The sequence below is a fragment of the Podarcis muralis genome, chromosome 2, assembly GCF_964188315.1.
Source record: "Podarcis muralis chromosome 2, rPodMur119.hap1.1, whole genome shotgun sequence".
NCBI classification, from domain to species: Eukaryota; Metazoa; Chordata; class Lepidosauria; order Squamata; family Lacertidae; genus Podarcis; species Podarcis muralis.
In genome coordinates this window covers 85026110-85043646 of record NC_135656.1, presented here as the reverse complement: position 1 = coordinate 85043646, position 17537 = coordinate 85026110, and the positions used below count along the sequence as shown (strand labels likewise).

Sequence of the window (17537 nt, the reverse complement as noted above, 5' to 3'; positions counted from 1 at the left end):
TGGGAATTATAGAGGTTGCATGCACTGAAACCAAGTTTGTCAACAGATGAAAGGATTTCCAAGCACCTGCTGTTTCTAAGCATCTTCATCGATAAATTTTAATAAAATCCCAGGTTTTTGCACAAACTTATTGTAGGAAGTATAAAACAATCAACAGTTGTGCAAACAAAAGCTACCACCCAGTGTTGAAAGCAGTCCCCTCCCCCCTAGAAAAACAGGTGCTGGTACTCACCATGAAGTTGTTACAGTAAGTTCCACAACAACAAAAAAGAGGTGCAGGTACTGCATACCCTTCAGTACCCCATAAAAAGCACTGGTTGAAAGAAAAGTATATTCAGTACTGATTTTTGTTCCATGTTATAATGGACCTAACCAAGACCGAAACAGCCTCAGAAAATACACAAGTGTGCCCTTAATTCACAGTCTCTAACTAAAGCTTGAGCCCCAGTTGAAACAGTGCATTTAGAGCGTCATCTTAAACATGTCAACTCAATGACTTCAATGGGACTTACTGCCTAGTGTAGGGTTGCAGCTCCAACTGCCTAAAGAAGAGGCATATACCCTCGAAGCAGGAAATCTTTTAAGCTAAGGCTACAGCGAACATTTACATTATCCAACAAACGGCAAGTGATACTGTGAAGTTAGCAGCATCTCACAACTTAACCACTGACCATTTTGCAAGCACAACTCTGTGGCCACTCAGTGAAAGAATTCTGAAGTCAAAGGAAATAGCCCATCTAGGGCAGGATGCTTTGGACATAGTCCTAGGTTAGCTTCCAGCTTCCCTGCTTCTGTATCTTGTGGAGCTGCCACTACTGCCACCACCACCTCCCCCTCCCCATGTGCCTCTCTTACATTTATATTCCTATGGCCTGGAAAAGAACCCTTATCTTCAGCTTTAGAAGCTGAGAGCACTTCAGTGCTCTGGTGGGGAGTATGAACAAAACAGGAATCCACAGGGGCGAGATAAGCCAGGAGAAGTCTAAGCAAGAAAACAAGCAGAGGGAAGGAAGTAAAATGGGAGAGGGAGGGGATGCAGAAAGCTTTGAAAGCTGACTTGGAAGAAAGAATGAGGACACAAGAGGAAGGTAAGAGCACTGGGGGAATAATATGAGTATTTTACATAAGCAATATAAGCAATTTTCGGTTCTGTCGTATTGGGTGCTACAAAGACTCTGTGAAGGGGCGAGGGAGCAGTGCGTTGCCTGAAGCAACATATCTATATACAAGCCAAGCCAGAGAAGGAAAAAATTCAGAGAGGAAAGGGGCAAGTACTTTTACAAGCATATGTTAAACACGACAGCTGTGCTGGAAAGGAAAATTACATACATGATGCATACTGATGGGAAAAGCATCTGCATAGATGGCTCTGCTGTAGAGGGTTTTAAGGATCTCCAGCGCTTCCTTTAAGACTATTTTTCCGTAGCGTTTCATTATACCTTACATGTGGCACTGTAGGACCATTTTGGATACTGCCTTGGGATATTTTTAGGTACTTATGAAACAATAACTATCATTGTATTTTCTTCTATTAATTTTCATAGATGGAGGATGAAAGGTCTGATGAAGCCTTAATTAGTGCCAGGAACTAGCAGCAGGAACTGGTAGCATAATTAGCATGCATTTCATTCCCCCCCTGCCCCCCCCCCCGGATGTCCAAGATGCTGTCCCAGTTGATGTGAGAATATAGATAGTTCTCCTTATCTTTGCTGGGGATTTGTCCATCTCTCTAAAAAAACAGGGCAAAATTATGCTGAATATGCTACAGAGTATGGTCCCAGCCAATCTGGAACACCATGTGTGTACTGAGAACATCACCCCCTGAGTATAAACATAAAAGTCATGTGACACATCTTTTATTTTACAGTCATACCTCGGGTTGCGATCACTGCGGGTTGTGCGTTTTCAGGTTACGCACGTGCCAAACCCAGGAGTACCAGAATGGGTTACTTCTGGGTTTTGGCGCTCGCGCATGCACAGAACCAGTAAAACGCTGCAGGTTGCGAACATGCCTCCCACACGGATCACGTATGCAACCCAAGGTTCCACTGTATTTTAATTATTTTTATATTTTATTGATTAAATTTGTATACTGCCCTTCACCCAAAGATCACAAGATGGTTTACACTTTACAACATAAAAGCACAAAAATATATAGCATACTAACAAACAGAAACATGGAGCCCCATGGAGATTTATTATAAGCACAATCTATAAAACAGGGGTATCAGATCTTGCATCATTCAGATATTGAACTACAGTTGCCATCATCCCTTGCTATTGACCATGCTGATGGGAACTGAAGTCCAACAGCACTGCAGGGATTGGAGCAGATTGCCCTCAAGGTCCTTCCAACTCTACAATTCAATGTTTCTATGATTTTGGAGGGCACCATGTTGCTTGCCCCTGCTATAGAGTCACATAACCAAAGCAGTAACAGATTAAAACACAAGCTCCTGTCCCTCTTTTCTTGCCCAATCCTTTACTCCCTCCTCCAAATCCAACACTGTTAGGGCCGAACACTGCTATGCCAGGTATGCTGGGAAATATAGGTTTGTTTTTTCTGAAGTACTAGTGTAGTTTTTCTAGAATGACTTGGCCAATGGGAGCAGCCATCTCACCCCGCCGCATGCAAGAACATTTATGGGAATACAACACTACATTGTGACATGGGATCATTCCCATGAGACATTTGTCCCGAATTTCAAAGGGAGTGCCACTAGAGAAGTCAATCCTTTCCTTGAAACAGTGGCAAAGCCTACTTACTTGTTCAAAAAAGAAAAAAAGGAAAAGCTTGACCCTCTGGTGTTTAGAGGTAAGCCCACCCCACCCCTGAACGTTTTTGGATTTCGCACACACATCCTACACTTGGGGGTGGAGTTGATATTAACCCAATTAAAAATGGAATCTAAATTCTATCCTGCTTAAACATTTACAAGTGACGCATTTCAGACTAGAAGATATTCTTTGTGTTGCTTGTGACCTTTGCCCAGATAGCCATGAAAAATCAGCATAAAAATCTTATATAAGAAGTATGTAAATCGTATGTATGGCTCTAAGATGCCAGTTCATACTAATTTTATGCTCTGATTAAAAAAACAACAACAATATCAGCATTATCTCATCCAGGCAGAGAGGGTTTTTTGTTTTTGGTAGTGGGAGGCTTCAGCAATTGTTATCACAGGACTGGTTTTAAATCATCTTGTTTAGTTGTAAGTTTGTGGGTTTGTCAGCTGAGTTGCATCACTACAAAATCCAAGAGACAGAAAATGAATATCGGCAAGGAGCTTTTCTACTACTCTTTAAAAGTGGTGGAAAACCTAATGGTAACCAAGACATCTTGGGGCAGGGATAGCAAGTTATGTGAACGGTTAAGAAGTCATTATTCACTTGCCAGGAAACCTTGCAAAGCATACCGTGTCTGCCTCTATTTCAAAAGCATTTTTCTTATAAAAATAAATAAATGCAGTAATGTAGCAGGTTTGAGCAGAGACTCAAGAATGTCTTGAGTAGAGATGGGAAGGCCTGGGGGAAAACTGGAAAAATTGGGGGGGGGAGACCCAGGTTTTTTCCTGTTTTTTTTCCAAAGCCGTTTTTCCGGGGGGAAATAGGGGGGAAGGTGTGTGGAATATTCAAACTACATCAAACTGGTTTTTTCAATTTTTCTGGAAAAAAGCGACTTTGGGGGGAAACGGGGGCAGGGGGTTGGGGGAAAAACTGGGTTTCCCCCAATTTTTCTGTCCCCTCCCCCCAGGCCTTCCCATCACTAGTCTTGAGTAGCCCCTTCACCAACTCCTGTTGCTGCCACACAGTCCCCAGTGATGCATGTATTTGGCATTCCTAATAAAAACTTAGTAAGAAAAATCTATTTCATTCAAATGCAGCATCTTCATCCCCACTTCCCCATCCCTAAATTTAGAAACAGTAAGCTACTCTTCTCTTTGGCTAATTTTCCCTGATGTGGTTGCTGGAAATACATACATCCCTATATCCCAACCCACCCCCAGTGGCTATTCTTCCGCTTTCTTGCTTGTTGAATACCACACACACACCCCAATCCCCATATTTATTTCTGTTCCAATACAGGCATGGCCAAATGGGCAGCCTACAGGTCGCACCCAGCTCTGCACTTCCCAGAGCCAGATGAAAAGTGGCGCACGAGGAACTTCATGGGCTGATTCCTTCTTGGAAGCACCACTCCCTGATCAACTTCTCTTGGAAAGCTGTTGTTTCCAATTCTGGCAGTGCCCCTCCTAAGGGAAAACGAAAGGCAACCCCATGGGACTCCACTGTATCCTCTTTCATTTTGCACCATTCTCGGGTTGCACCTAAGCCCCTCACCATGTGTATCATAGTTTTGGCTTGGGTGGGGACATTCTGAGCCTCCTTCCCAGTAAGTACTGGACACAACAACATACCGGTAATTGTGATGGGCTGCCACATAGGGCTGCCCTGCCCTGCACCTTCTTTTTCATGCAGCTGGCACGAGAAGTGAACAGCTTACCCCAAAAAGGCAGTTGAGGCACACAAGGGAACCCTATAAGGGACAGTGTATACATGTGGTTTTTAAAAAATACCACCAGCACAGTATTTAAATAGAACATTTCCAATGTCTCCACATTTTTCTGGCTATGTGCCAAAAGCACACATTTGAAGTGCCTAAAGGAAACAAAATATGGCTTAACTCCTCCAAAGTATCTGCACATGAAGTGCTAGAGACTGACCACCCTTAGAGACCCGATATTAGGCTCTGGCAGTTGCTCTGTTTCTATAAGCTCATATTAGATACAGCCCTGTATTCATACTGATTAATTCTTCCTCCTGCAAATCTAGTTATGTGAGCTCTGAGGATTTCTCTTTTCAGACGCACCTCTCCCAGGACATAGTGTATTTATAGTCTCTTGTTTCTTTTCTTCCTGGGACCCCAGCCTCCACCGCAAAACATCTTTCTCATCTGCCTTCCTAGCTGGAGAGCACAGCTAGTCTTTAGCAAGGTTGATAAAAGACACGAAGCTTAAAGTTCCTTTATCTACAAAGAGGACTCTGTTTCCTGGAGGACACTCTGAAGATGAAGCTTAAGCCTTTAACAAAGAGGATCACTACACCTGTGCATTCAGATTCTGGACAAGATGTGATTGAACCAGAGCATCAGAACCCAACTGGATCCTCTTTAAGCTGCCTTCAGTAACCACAAAGTTATCTCCATTGGAAGCACTTACAGGAGGACAAAACCATCACGATTTATTTCCCTGAAGATCAGGCTATATTCCCACCCACAAAACAGAATAGTTTGGTGAAGACAAGAGCAACTGTATGGTTGCTTAGTATCTCTGCCATCCCAGCTGTATTATTGTCCTGCAAACTATAGACCAAACAGGGACCGAAACAAACAAATCATGTGATAGCATATGATCAACTTTCTACATGATATGGTGGGAAAGAGAAATCTAATCAAAGTGGGGGTTGCAGAAGATCCTGACATCTCCATAAGCACAAGCAAACTCTGCACACTTCTGTAGATGCTAAAGGATGAAAATGTGTTTGAAAGAAACACAGGCATACATAGCAAATAGTCTTAGGACATTCTACAGTGCCAGAACTTAGTCTTACTTTTCTGACTAACAGCTGTCGTTTAACAGGCAACTTTTGTTTGTCATTTGCTTTAACAGTTTTCAATATTGTATTTTTAAATTGTGGTAACCCGTTCTGGAACCTCCTGTTGGAATGGTGGGCAAGAAATTGAAATCATCATCACCATCATCATTATCATAGCAGCAGCAACATCAGAGAAACTTGGTTGCATCTAATCAAGCAGCATCTAATAGTTACGGCTTCATCACACAGGGCGGGGGGAATTCATAACAGGCTTTGCAAAAACATCTTGTGTGCCAAACCATGCTTAAAATCAGACAGCTGGTTTCTCTTTTTCCAGGTTTTTAACACACAGCTAGATCATTTCCTACAAGCTCCCTACATGTAGCAAAGGTCTGGCCTTGACAAACGTCTTGTGGGGTAACCGTGTCACAACAGGCAACAAGCCTTTGGTGGGAACTGGATAATCTGTATTTAGAGGTGCGATAGGAGTCTAATTCCTACCACCATGACAATTCCTCTTTACTGAAAGCACAATGCAAGACATGAGAGCTGTTCCACCTCCACCTCTATTTTTTCAGCATATAGAAAATATTGACAAGCTCAACACATAGCACCACACTGGGGGGGGGGGGGTAACCAAAGTGTAACCCTGTCCTCGATTCATGAGGTACTTAGCAAGAAGGACTCAAAGCTTCCCCATTTCCCTTGACTAATAGCTAGAGCAGGTTTCCCCCCCTCCAAACGTGACATAGTTACTGTAAACCTCTCTTCCCTACATCAGTATTCTCCCCTTTTCAGAAGGTATGCTGGAAATCAGAATTGGATATATAATAACAAAACTCCATGGTGTTTTAATCCAGTTGGCCATGTTTAAAAAGGTTTGGAAGTGAAAAGTCATAATTTTATCCAGCAGGAGATGCTAACAGTAGCCTGGTTCACACATAATACTAAAACATGTGCTTAGCATTTAACTATGGTCAGGGATAATGTGAATTGTAGCCCCAAAACAGCTGGAGGCCAAAGGTCAGGAAACACTGGCCTACAGCCACCCATCATCCCATTCTACTGGACATGTAAGCTGTGGCTGATGGCAGTTGTAGTCCGCAACATCTGGAGGGCATCATATTGGCAACTCCTGTTCTATGAGATCTAATAGACTATTTTCTCCTCTACAGCTCACTACAATATCTAAAACCAACAAAAGAACACCCTTCTAATTGTTCCACTGTGCTACATCCGATACAGACTAGCATTCTCAGGCACTGACCCTGTGTCCCAAGAGCTTTTAGAGTTTTGTTGGAATCAGTTTTGGGGAATCTTCCACAGAACCTGCTACATTCCTTTAAGTTGCCGGCAGTCCTGTGAAATATACAAGGAACCCATGTCTTCCAAAATATGAGAGAGAGAGAGAGAGAGAGAGAGAGAGAGAGAGGCAGGCCACTTGATACACAGTGCAAGCAGCCAGTTTTTGAAAGCTATTTACCTTGCAAACACTTGGAGGCTTGGGAGGACTGATGAATACATACTAGGCCAATTCTTCAGCTGGTGCCAGCTAACAGTGCCAGCTTTCTCCAAATTAGACATTTGGATGGTTCTGATTTTTCTGATTCCCTTTAATCATTTGAACATCACTTATAAAACATTCAGTCTTGAGCAGAGAAGTGATTTGATAACGTTCCTGCACCTGGCTGCCCAGATAATAAAAGTTAAACACAATGCCCAGTGATCAGAAAACTCCACAGAAAGAACATTAGCCTCATTGAGAGGCAAATTGCTCTTGATCCCGATCTCAAAAGTCTACTAAACGCAAAAGATACCCACTGAGTTGGCCTGCCCATAAACAATGTTTAAATGTAGCGTATCATCTTGCATACTGTCATGTTTCTTGGCAAAAGAAAGAATTCTGACATGTGGGAACTACATTTTAAAATGCTTTATAACTTCTTGACCCTTAAATTTTATTTATGATTGATTTCAAATATTTTTAAAACTTCTATCCTGCCCAGGGTGGGTGGGGGGATTCAAAGCGGCTTACAGAAGTAGCATATACACAAAACCCACACCAAAATCTATAAAATGTATTAAATAGACTTAAAAATAACTAATTTACCAAACATCATTAAAAAAAACCCACCAGCAACTAATAAATCAAAACAAAGAAACTAAAGTGAGCACACAGAGACAGAAATATTCAACAAATGCGGGAGGCTGCTTTATACAGTCAGGCCACTGGTCCATACAGTTCAGTATTGCCTACACTTAACAGCAGGCTTCCAGGACGCCCCACCACTATGCAAATAAGTGATCAAACAGAAATGTTCGTGTTAATTTATGTTTCCATTTACGTGCACGTTGGTGCTATTGCTTTCTTACATTATCCATTTTGTCAGTACTTAATTGAAAACCTCAATAAACAAATATTCTAAAAAAGAAACGGAACAAACTAACCTGTCAGTAACCGACATGCCAGAAGTCATGGGGACCCCAGGGGTTCTGTCAAAGACACTGAAAAGCTACCTTTTAGAAACTAAACCTCACGAATAATGGTTTTGCAGCAGCGGGCCAAAAAGGTGGCCGCTTAAGTGCTAACGTGACCAACAGGAAAGTGGCCGCGTCAAAACATATCCAAGAAACATGTAGCACTGGTAGGTCACAGACAAAGACCAATCTGCAACTGCTGCCTGGTGCGCCTTTAATACCCACAGAGCCTACACAAATATAGATATATATACAGACAGGCAGTCACATGGCTATTCATGAAGGGTAAGTCTTTTAATGGTTATCAACCATGGCGACTGTTATGCCTGTGATTCTAGCTGCTGAGGACAAGCAACAGAAGAGTGCTGTTGCCTTGATGCTACATTAGCAAGCACTCAGATACATCTGGATGGCCGCTGTTTGAAGCACAACGATGGACTGGATGACCTTTGGCCCAGTTAACCACAGTTCTGCTTACGTTCCCCACTCTGTATGTATAGCACTAGTTATTGCCTGACAGATAATGAATTGGTCACTGAAAATGTGAGGCATAATATCACTTAGAATCTGATTTTCCTCCACAAGCCTCCTTTTAGAGATGAGGCCAGACCCTACATTCCTCAGCTTGGAAAACAGGCTAGTACGTGTGCATAGTTTAGAAGCCTAGCCAAGATTAACATAGTTTTTTGGGGGGGGGAGAGAAGTTAAGGCTAAAGAAACAGAGCATCTTGTTTGGGTTTTTAGAAAATGTTACAAAAAGACACTACTGGCATTAGTAGGCAACTGTGCTTGGAAAGACACAGGAAGAGTTTTGCTTAAGCAATTCACTTAGCAACAGGCATGGGGAATTATTTGCAGGCAAGTGCAGTTCCAATTGGATTGCTAACTGGTTGCATCTAGTACATGGTGACTAATATTTCTTTTTTCCATGACTGGTCTTTGTGAAGACCTTTAAACCCCAAAGATAGCAAGGCAAGAAGGAAACAAAGCAAAAAACCTGATTATAAACAACCACTGTCATCAATAGCTCTAAAATGATTTTATAAATATTAATACAACCATAATTTGCTTTTTAAAATAATTCATCTAAAATTAAAATTCAACCTGGCTATAAATCAGCCTCAGTTCCTGCTTAACTGCAGGTTATTCTGCTTTTTATGTTCTGCATACATTACATTTAAAAAAGAATGTCTCATCATGCTTAGCCTGCAATGTTCTAGTTTAAAGAGACAACTTTTGGTTTTTTAAAACCTCATTTACTTTTTTATTTGGTATTTGTGCCAAACAGTGGTATATACCAGGCATATGTATTGGCTCTGAGTGTACCTCGAATTGTGAGGTGATTTTTTCAGTTTCTTAAAAAAAAAAGGAGGTAAAATCACCTAGCTGCACAATAGCCCTTATTTGTCTGAACTCTGGCAAGTTTTTTTTTTTACCAAGGGAAACTTCTCTCATATGTCCCCCTGACTGTCCAGCAACAAAATTAGGGAAGGGAATGTGATTTCTATATCCCCACCTCAAAACAGTCAGCCCTTGTAGGAGAACCACTGTGCCTATTTTTCTGAAATTTGGCACACATCATTCCCTCAGAAGGGGCAGCTATGACAACAAATTGAATCCAGTTCTGGCAGAAAATATAGAAGTTAGAGACCTTTCCATTTTTAAGAAAAAAACTCTTTAAAGGTTCCCAGAAAGCAAACACACAAAACACTGGCTGGATCTCCCTGAAATTTGGCAGGCTTAACCCACCCTAGAAAGGCTCCATTTTCCTGCAAATTTCACCAACTTATGTGAAAAGGAAAGGAAAGATTATGACTTCTGTTTAGATCCTGCATTTTAGCCAATGTGGGTGAAAGAGAGCTTCAGATTTAACAGGTCAGACGTGAACCTGAACACCAAATTGAACTGGAACCCTGCCTGTGCCAAAACTTATCCAACTGTCAAGATCGAACAAACATGAAAGACTGAGTAAGAAATCTCTCCTTCGAAGAAAACCAAGGTAAGAAAACCTTGGTAAGGCAGAAAATCTAGCTCAAGAGAATCCTTGCCTCCTCTCTTCCCCCCATCCCCCAGGTGCCACAATCTGCTCTCTGAAGGAACGGCAGGTGGGAATAATTTCCCAGCAGCAGACTTGGCATCTCCTCCGTGTCAGAAAGGGCCTTGATGGGACTTTCCTTTGTGCATATTACAGACTCTGTTGCCCGGATCAGAGTCCTGACTGCTCCAACCTGCTGTCCAACTTTTATACCCTAGACTAGAGCATGCTCCTGGATAAGAGCATCTTCCCAGCAGACAAGTCTAGGCAGGCCCCCGCAGGCTCTCTTCCTCCCCCCCCCCCCCGCCTTTCCTGACAGATATTTCACCAGCAGGCCTCAATATTGAAATAGCAGGTTTCACTTCTGGTATCTTGGCACCTTTTGGGATTCTTCCGTCTCCTGGCTGCTCCTTCCTTTTTAAAGTTTAAAGAATTCATCTTGTGTGAAGAGCTGCCTTTGAAGCCATTTTATGCAGAATAGCTTCAGGCTACCCCTTCTAATTGTTTGATTATTATTTTCTCCTGCCCATTAATCTTCCCAACCTATCGTACTGTAACTGTATGACTAGAATTATAGGTTACTCAGTAATCTGAACTTCAACATTAAATTCCAATGTAATGCTAAATCATAACAAGCCTCAGCAAACCCCGGATTCCTGCACTACCCCCCTTCTCTGGAGCCTGGAAGCTTTTGCTTCAATTTTTTTACAACCAATTGCTGCTTGTGTCACCGGCATCCAGACAAACTGTGGTTAAATATAACTATGGTTTGCTGAAACAAGCCAAGTTCAAACCACAGTTTATGAGGCTGACTTATTTCAACTAACCATAGATAAAATAAACCACAGTTTGGGATTTATGCAATAACTAAACTGTCAAGAAAGCGTAAGAAAATTCCCATCTCCTCCGCACAGTCACACCAGAGAATGGGAGAACACATAAGCACAAAGCTAACTGAAACTTAATTCTCATAACACTATAACCATGGATAGGAAACCCGGGTGTGATGGAGGATGGCCACATATGGTTCACTAGTCCTCCCCATTACACCTGTGATGCCATTTTCTCCAAACCACTACATTTGAACACAGCCCAAGGATCAGTCAAGTAATTTAGCAAGCCTACAAAGTCACATTTAAAGTATAGGATGTTTTAGCTCTTTAACATATGCTCTCTGGGGAGGGGCACATCAAAACCACCTTAATCTGTACTTAACCTGCACTCCTATCTGGAAAACAAAAAAGCAATACCAAAACACCTAAGTGGTTAAGATTGTATTTATTGCCCTTCTGGTTATCTCCCTGGATGGCCTATATTCAAGAAATAGTCTGAATACACAATATTGCTACCCCCCACTCTCTCCTCCTCTCTTTTCCTCTCCTCTATCACACTCTTCCCCCTACTGTGCATTCTCTGTGTGGGATTTAAATGGGCACACCCCTCACCCCCAGCCAGTTACTGAGCTAGCTGGTAAGCACACGATGCCTGTGCGTGAAGTCATCAGCATGCGCCAGCACCCACAGTCAGCCCAACCCACCCCTGGTTGGGAGCAAGGAGGGCCATCTCATACATGGTTTAGGGCAGGGGTCAGCAACCTTTTTCAGCCGTGGGCTGGTCCACCATCCCTCAGACCATGTGGGGGGCTGGACTATTTTTTTTGGGGGGGTGGAGGATGAACAAATTCCTATGCCCCAGAAATAACCCCCCAGAGATGCATTTTAAATAAAAGGACACATTCTACTCATGTAGATTCCCGGACCGTCCGTGGGCCAGATTGAGAAGACCCACGGGCCTTAGGTTGCCTACCCCTGGTCAGGATGATTCTCCAAAACAGAAACCCATCTTTCATGCATTTTTCTAAATATTTTATTTAAGGGGAAATAATGAACCATCAACCTAATCTTTCCAGCTGGCTGTTCCCAGACTGGCTTGTGTACTTTGACATGGTGTGGCTTCAGTATAGCCATACCCTCCACTGCCCTAGAGGCTGTAGGACAGGGCTGGGGCTATGAAAGCTACAAACAGGCAACAAAAACCAAATGCGTGAACTGTAGCAGTGTTCGGTAGAAGCGTTCAGACCGGTTACTCAGGCACAGAAAATCCTTCCTTTCAGAGATCATACCACAACCCCATTACGGATGAGATATGGCACCCATAGCATGCAAAGGCACAATGAAAGCAGATGCCAAAAGTAAGGCCTTGTTTATTTCATTTGGAGAAACTCTTAACAAATGCCTTCGGTAACCAGGATCTTCCATTTCACCATTGCAGCCTGGGATCCAGCATCCCCAGCATGCAAATGCTCCCTTCTGGGTAGCACAGACTGTTTTGCCCTATTTAGCTTTCTGTCACAGAAACACTTGATGCCACAGAGGTCGCTTCCTTCTATAGATTGCTGTAAAGCATAAACATTGGGCGATCACAGATTTAGTTTTTATAGTTTTCAATATGAGAAACTGGCTATTATTTTACAGTGAGGCTTATATGAAAATGAGGTTCTAAATTAGAACCTGCTGGGCGCTGATGGGCTGTATTAAAGCTATACATGAGGTTAGGCCTCTAGCAGATGCAGTCAGATCAAACTGTGCTACCAATCATCAATTCACACCTACACAGGAAACATAGGAAGCTGCTTTCTAGCAGGCCAGACACTTTGCTCATCTAGCCCAGTAATGTCTAATCTGAGAGGCAGGGGGTCTCTACGGTCCCTGGAAGAAGTCTTTCGCTCCTACTGTTATTTGATCCTTTCAACTGGAGATACCCAAGTTCTCCTCATGGGTAAGAATTCATAAATAGGGTTCTGCAGGCGAAATTACACTTCCAATTGGCAAGCAGAGCAAAACACACACACACACACACAGTCATTGAGGTCCAGCAATTATGCTAAACCTGTTTACTCAGATGCTCCTGACTAAACCATTTCTTACACCAGTAGTCAATGAACACAGTGCAGTTTCTTTTCACCAAGACAAAAGAAAAGGATAATCCTCTCAGCTTGATGTGGTTTCTGATGCCCAAGAAGCTTCTTGCCCAAAGCAAACTTTAACAGCAAGGCAAGGTGGCTTGGCTTTCCTTACAATAAGTGTGGCAACCCCCAAATACCCCCCTCTGTATTTAACAAGATTTTACACTGCACACATCTGCCTTTCTCCCCAGTTTTATTATGTCTGCCACATGCTATTTGCAGCTTTCCCCCAGAATAAGCTCAAAAACCAGAGGAGGGGAAGTTGTTTTATATCACTTACGATTGGTGAACACTGCAGTTGTAAAAGACAAAATCCACAGCTGCAAACTTCTTCCCAGTCTCCTTGGATTTGAGGTAGAGCTTTACCACTCGCTTGTCGCCTAGAACAGAAAACAGGCAGAAAATAGATCAGATATTAAAGAGAGAAATAGCAGCATGGGCATCTGGGAAAACAGAGTGCAGGGTTTGGCAGCACGCAAATGAGTGAGGCTTGCAGTGACTTTGTTTGGGCTGAGGGGCAGTGTCAATGAATCCTAGTTTGCGGGCAAAAACACTAGTTTACTGATGTTGAAGAGAAGTGTGATTGACCTGCACTAAAAATCTAGCAGGATGCAGAGGATAGGTGATCTTGCTCAGCATGTAAGTAAAATGACAGGTGGAAGAAGAGTACCAGAGGCCTCCAACTGCCTAGTTCACAGTTAACATTTGGCTTTCTACTACCTCCACAGGTAAGGAGGGAATCTGACTTTGTCAAATTTAGGAGCCTCTTGTGGAATTATTGGGAAACCAGTGGGTTACTGAGGCCAGGAATCTAGGAGGTATGTAACAATTATGCCTTACTCAGCAATCAGCCCAAGCAAACCACTGGACCAGTCTCATGTTGCTATCCCCAGTTATAGTGAGAACCAGTGTTAGAAACTGTGGTATGAAAGCTAGGAGCTAAATGGCACCTTAAACCTAGGTTATGGGCACAACAACGGAATGTCTAGGCACGCTTTTTTGTAACAAGAATACAAAGCTGAAAATGAATGAACTGCAGCTAAAATATTATGTTCATTTCTCACACGGTCTAGTCTTTCCCTTGCCCGCCCCCCTAATATTCTTAAGAGGGTCTCTTCTCCAGTCTTCAGAGAGCAGCTGGAAGTGGTGAGGTAGAAAAAGGTCCTCCTCTCCTTCCACTCTGTAGTTTTAATCTGAAATCTTAGGCGTAGTACTGTGCCCAGAGCTCAGAAACTGCTCGCGCTAATGAAATTCCCTGTCACAAAATGTGCCTAGAACAGTGGGAGTTTCAAACCGTGGTGAGGACATGTAAATCACCTTGGCCAAGGGTAGCACATACATTCCTTACTAAATAGAATAGTAACAATATATTCCCTGCCACTCTGTAAACGCACCCATTTCAGTCATTTGCCTTCTTTCTCCCTGTCTTCTCCTTTCTTCAAATTCTCTGCCTCAGTCTCTGCTCTCCTGCTCACAAATATGTTGATCCTTCTCACAGAAGGTATAGATATTGGTATTTTGAACTCTTCTGTCCCTCAAATATGACATGCTATCTGAACTGAGCAAAGGACAGCCTACCATGGCACAAAGGTCTAGACTGCCTGCCTTCCATGCGGAGACAGAAAGAGAAAAATACTTTTGCATAGTTCACGTTCCTGGCTGTCCAGAGTGAAAGCCTTTATACCAGATTCAACCGCACTGCAGAGGATGCGGTTGGCTCCACCTTTGTGCCACTTCAGCTCCTTCAAGGGAAGTTAATGTCTATTTTCACTCTACAAATACCAGTGGAGGGGGAAGTGCACCCCAAGGTGCCTACAACTTACAATTCCCTCTCAGCATTATAGGATATGAATACCCTCAAATTCACATACACAAGCACAGTAGAAAGAGCCTTCCCACAGCAGCAAACAGGTTTAAAAATAACCTGGATAATCTATAGCATCTTACATCATGGCAATAAATAAACTGAGAGATATCAGCTCAGCTATTGTGTTACTCAAATGGGGTTGTTTTTGTTTTGTTTTTTGAAAACTCATGTTCTCTGAAGTATGTAATCAAATATCCTACCCCTCAGAACTTTTGCTCTGGACTCTACTGGTGCAAGCTGACAAGAAACCCCAAACTCACCTCGCCCTCTGGTAATGGGGATGACATCTTTTGCAGAAGGAGAACTACAGTAGATCTTGCCATCTTCAATGCGACTTTCAGACTCCGTAAAATCTTCAAATGAGCAGTTCACGCCAGCAGAGAGATCAGGGACATTCCGGGCCTGCAGAACCAGCTGAGAGAACAGGAAGGAGAACGTCACACACAGAAAACAAGCGAACACCTGTTCCATGGTTCATTAAGACAAAAGATCTAAGAACAAAGACCACATAGTGCACCTTCTCCCAAGCCCAGAATGTTCCACATGGACTCAACATCCTAAAGAAATGTACTGGTATTAAGAAAGGCCAACCAAAGTGAAGCTAAGCCACCTACCGGGACTTCTGACATGGTGACCGATATGTTCTTGGGCTGGATGGTGAGCTGGACGCACTGGCGTAGATCTGAAGCAAAGCGCTGAGGTTCATCAGCTCTTTCACATCGGTCCTTCCGTGAGCAGCTGTGGGGAAGCAGAAGGCAGCATCCATTACACTGTTGTGGTTTTAGGTTATAAGCAGTAACGTGTGCTTCAACACCCCAAGTTCTCTCTTTGCTCCTTTGCTCCCTATTTTTTGCAAACGTTTCTGGGTGCCACACAACAGCTGCAGCAGCCTCTTCTAATGACCAAATTAGATTGGTTACTCCTATTTTCTCAAGATCCTCTCAAGATTTCCAGCCACAGAGATTATGACTAGTTTTCTCCTTCTGCCTGCAGAATCTCCCCTGATTAAACCTATCCTGTACAGCTGCTGTTACAATTTTTAATTTGGTTATGTTATGTTATTTATAACATCCCTTTTGACTTGCTTTTAATTTCCACATTTTAATATTCCTGACATAAGGTAAAGGTAAAGGTACCCCTGCCCGTATGGGCCAGTCTTGACAGACTCTAGGGTTGTGCACCCATCTCACTTAAGAGGCCGGGGGCCAGCGCTGTCCGGAGACACTTCCGAGTCACGTGGCCAGCGTGACAAGCTGCATCTGGCGAGCCAGCGCAGCACACGGAAACGCCGTTTACCTTCCCGCCAGTAAGCGGTCCCTATTTATCTACTTGCACCCGGGGGTGCTTTCGAACTGCTAGGTTGGCAGGCGCTGGGACCGAGCAACGGGAGCGCACCCCGCCACGGGGATTCGAACCGCTGACCTTTCGATCAGCAAGCCCTAGGCGCTGAGGCTTTTACCCACAGCGCCACCCGCGTCCCTATTCCTGACATATTGTATCATATATCTATATATGCATCACAACCCATTTTATTTTATGGTCGTTGCTTTTATTTTGTTCAGGTCTATGATTACATTAAAAAAAATGAGACAAAGGCGCAACCTATTCTATTGGCCACAACAGAATGCTTCTTTCAAGCTGAACTTCAGCTGGGGTGGGTGGGAGGATCTGGTTGACGCCAGGGAAGGCCTCTGCAGGCTCATTCACAGGCACTGCATTGGTGATCCCTGCTGTAAACATCTCTCTCATGCAATTTAGCTTCTTATTTCTATATCGTATTCTGGTGCTTGCAGCAGGTTCTAACTCTACAAACAAACATCTTGTTTAGTTGCAGGGCAGTATAATAGCGGTTCGCTATTGTACTTCAATGTCTCAAAACATATCTGAATAATAAAAACTGGGCTTCTGAAGGTTATTTTACACATTACTTTTTCCACTATGAAAATTAATCTTGATGATGGGGTGAAAAAGTATAACATATCAATGGCATCAGAAAAAGTTCTCTCTGCTGTCAGAAAGCTATTATCTAGTTATGAGATCTGCATATTACTGCAATTAAATTGTTGGAAAAGCGGCAGCTTTGCTCTTCTGGCCTCAGGTAATTGAAAGGCTTAGGTTCCCTTTTCTTCATAAACCAAGTCTTTTTAAAAAGCACATTATTCTTTAACTTTTATCACTATTTATATTCTTTCCCCTCCCCCCCCCATGACTTGAAATACTGATTTCTCTGGTCCAAACTGAATTAGTTAAAATGGACATTGTTTTTATTTGGACAGCACTGTTATGAGATATCTGTTTCATCCGCATATAGCAGCTGAATTCTATGCTGGTTATTAAGGCCTTTAGCTAACACAATAAGCTAAACTAAAAACCTATTCAGAACACTTAACGGCCTGATAACAATAATAAGCATTTGTATGGCACTTGCTAGTGTTCAGAGCACTTCACATACGTTTTCCAGCGGTAACCCTTACAATAAACTTGTAGGATAAGCCAGTATTGATATCTCCCATACTGTAAATAGGGGAAGCAGAAAAACTGAGGCTGTGACTGGTTTGCCTAAGGCCACCTAGGGGTGAGATTCAAACCAGGGACTT

The 17537-nt window shown here is 42.9% G+C and overlaps 1 protein-coding gene across 4 annotated transcripts in view; it reads right to left on the bottom strand.

The window, feature by feature from the left end:
- The window catches only part of PLXNA1 (plexin A1), a 293792-nt gene that overhangs the window by 115878 nt on the left and 160377 nt on the right, over nt 1-17537 (bottom strand). For all 4 annotated transcript variants that reach the window (XM_028719206.2, XM_028719204.2, XM_028719207.2 and 1 more), the window contains exons 6-8: nt 15555-15678; nt 15201-15354; nt 13354-13453 (exon numbers count right to left, since the gene is read on the bottom strand). In XM_028719206.2, coding sequence (XP_028575039.2) covers nt 13354-13453; nt 15201-15354; nt 15555-15678 — 378 coding nt within the window. The remainder of the gene's footprint in view (nt 1-13353; nt 13454-15200; nt 15355-15554; nt 15679-17537) is intronic.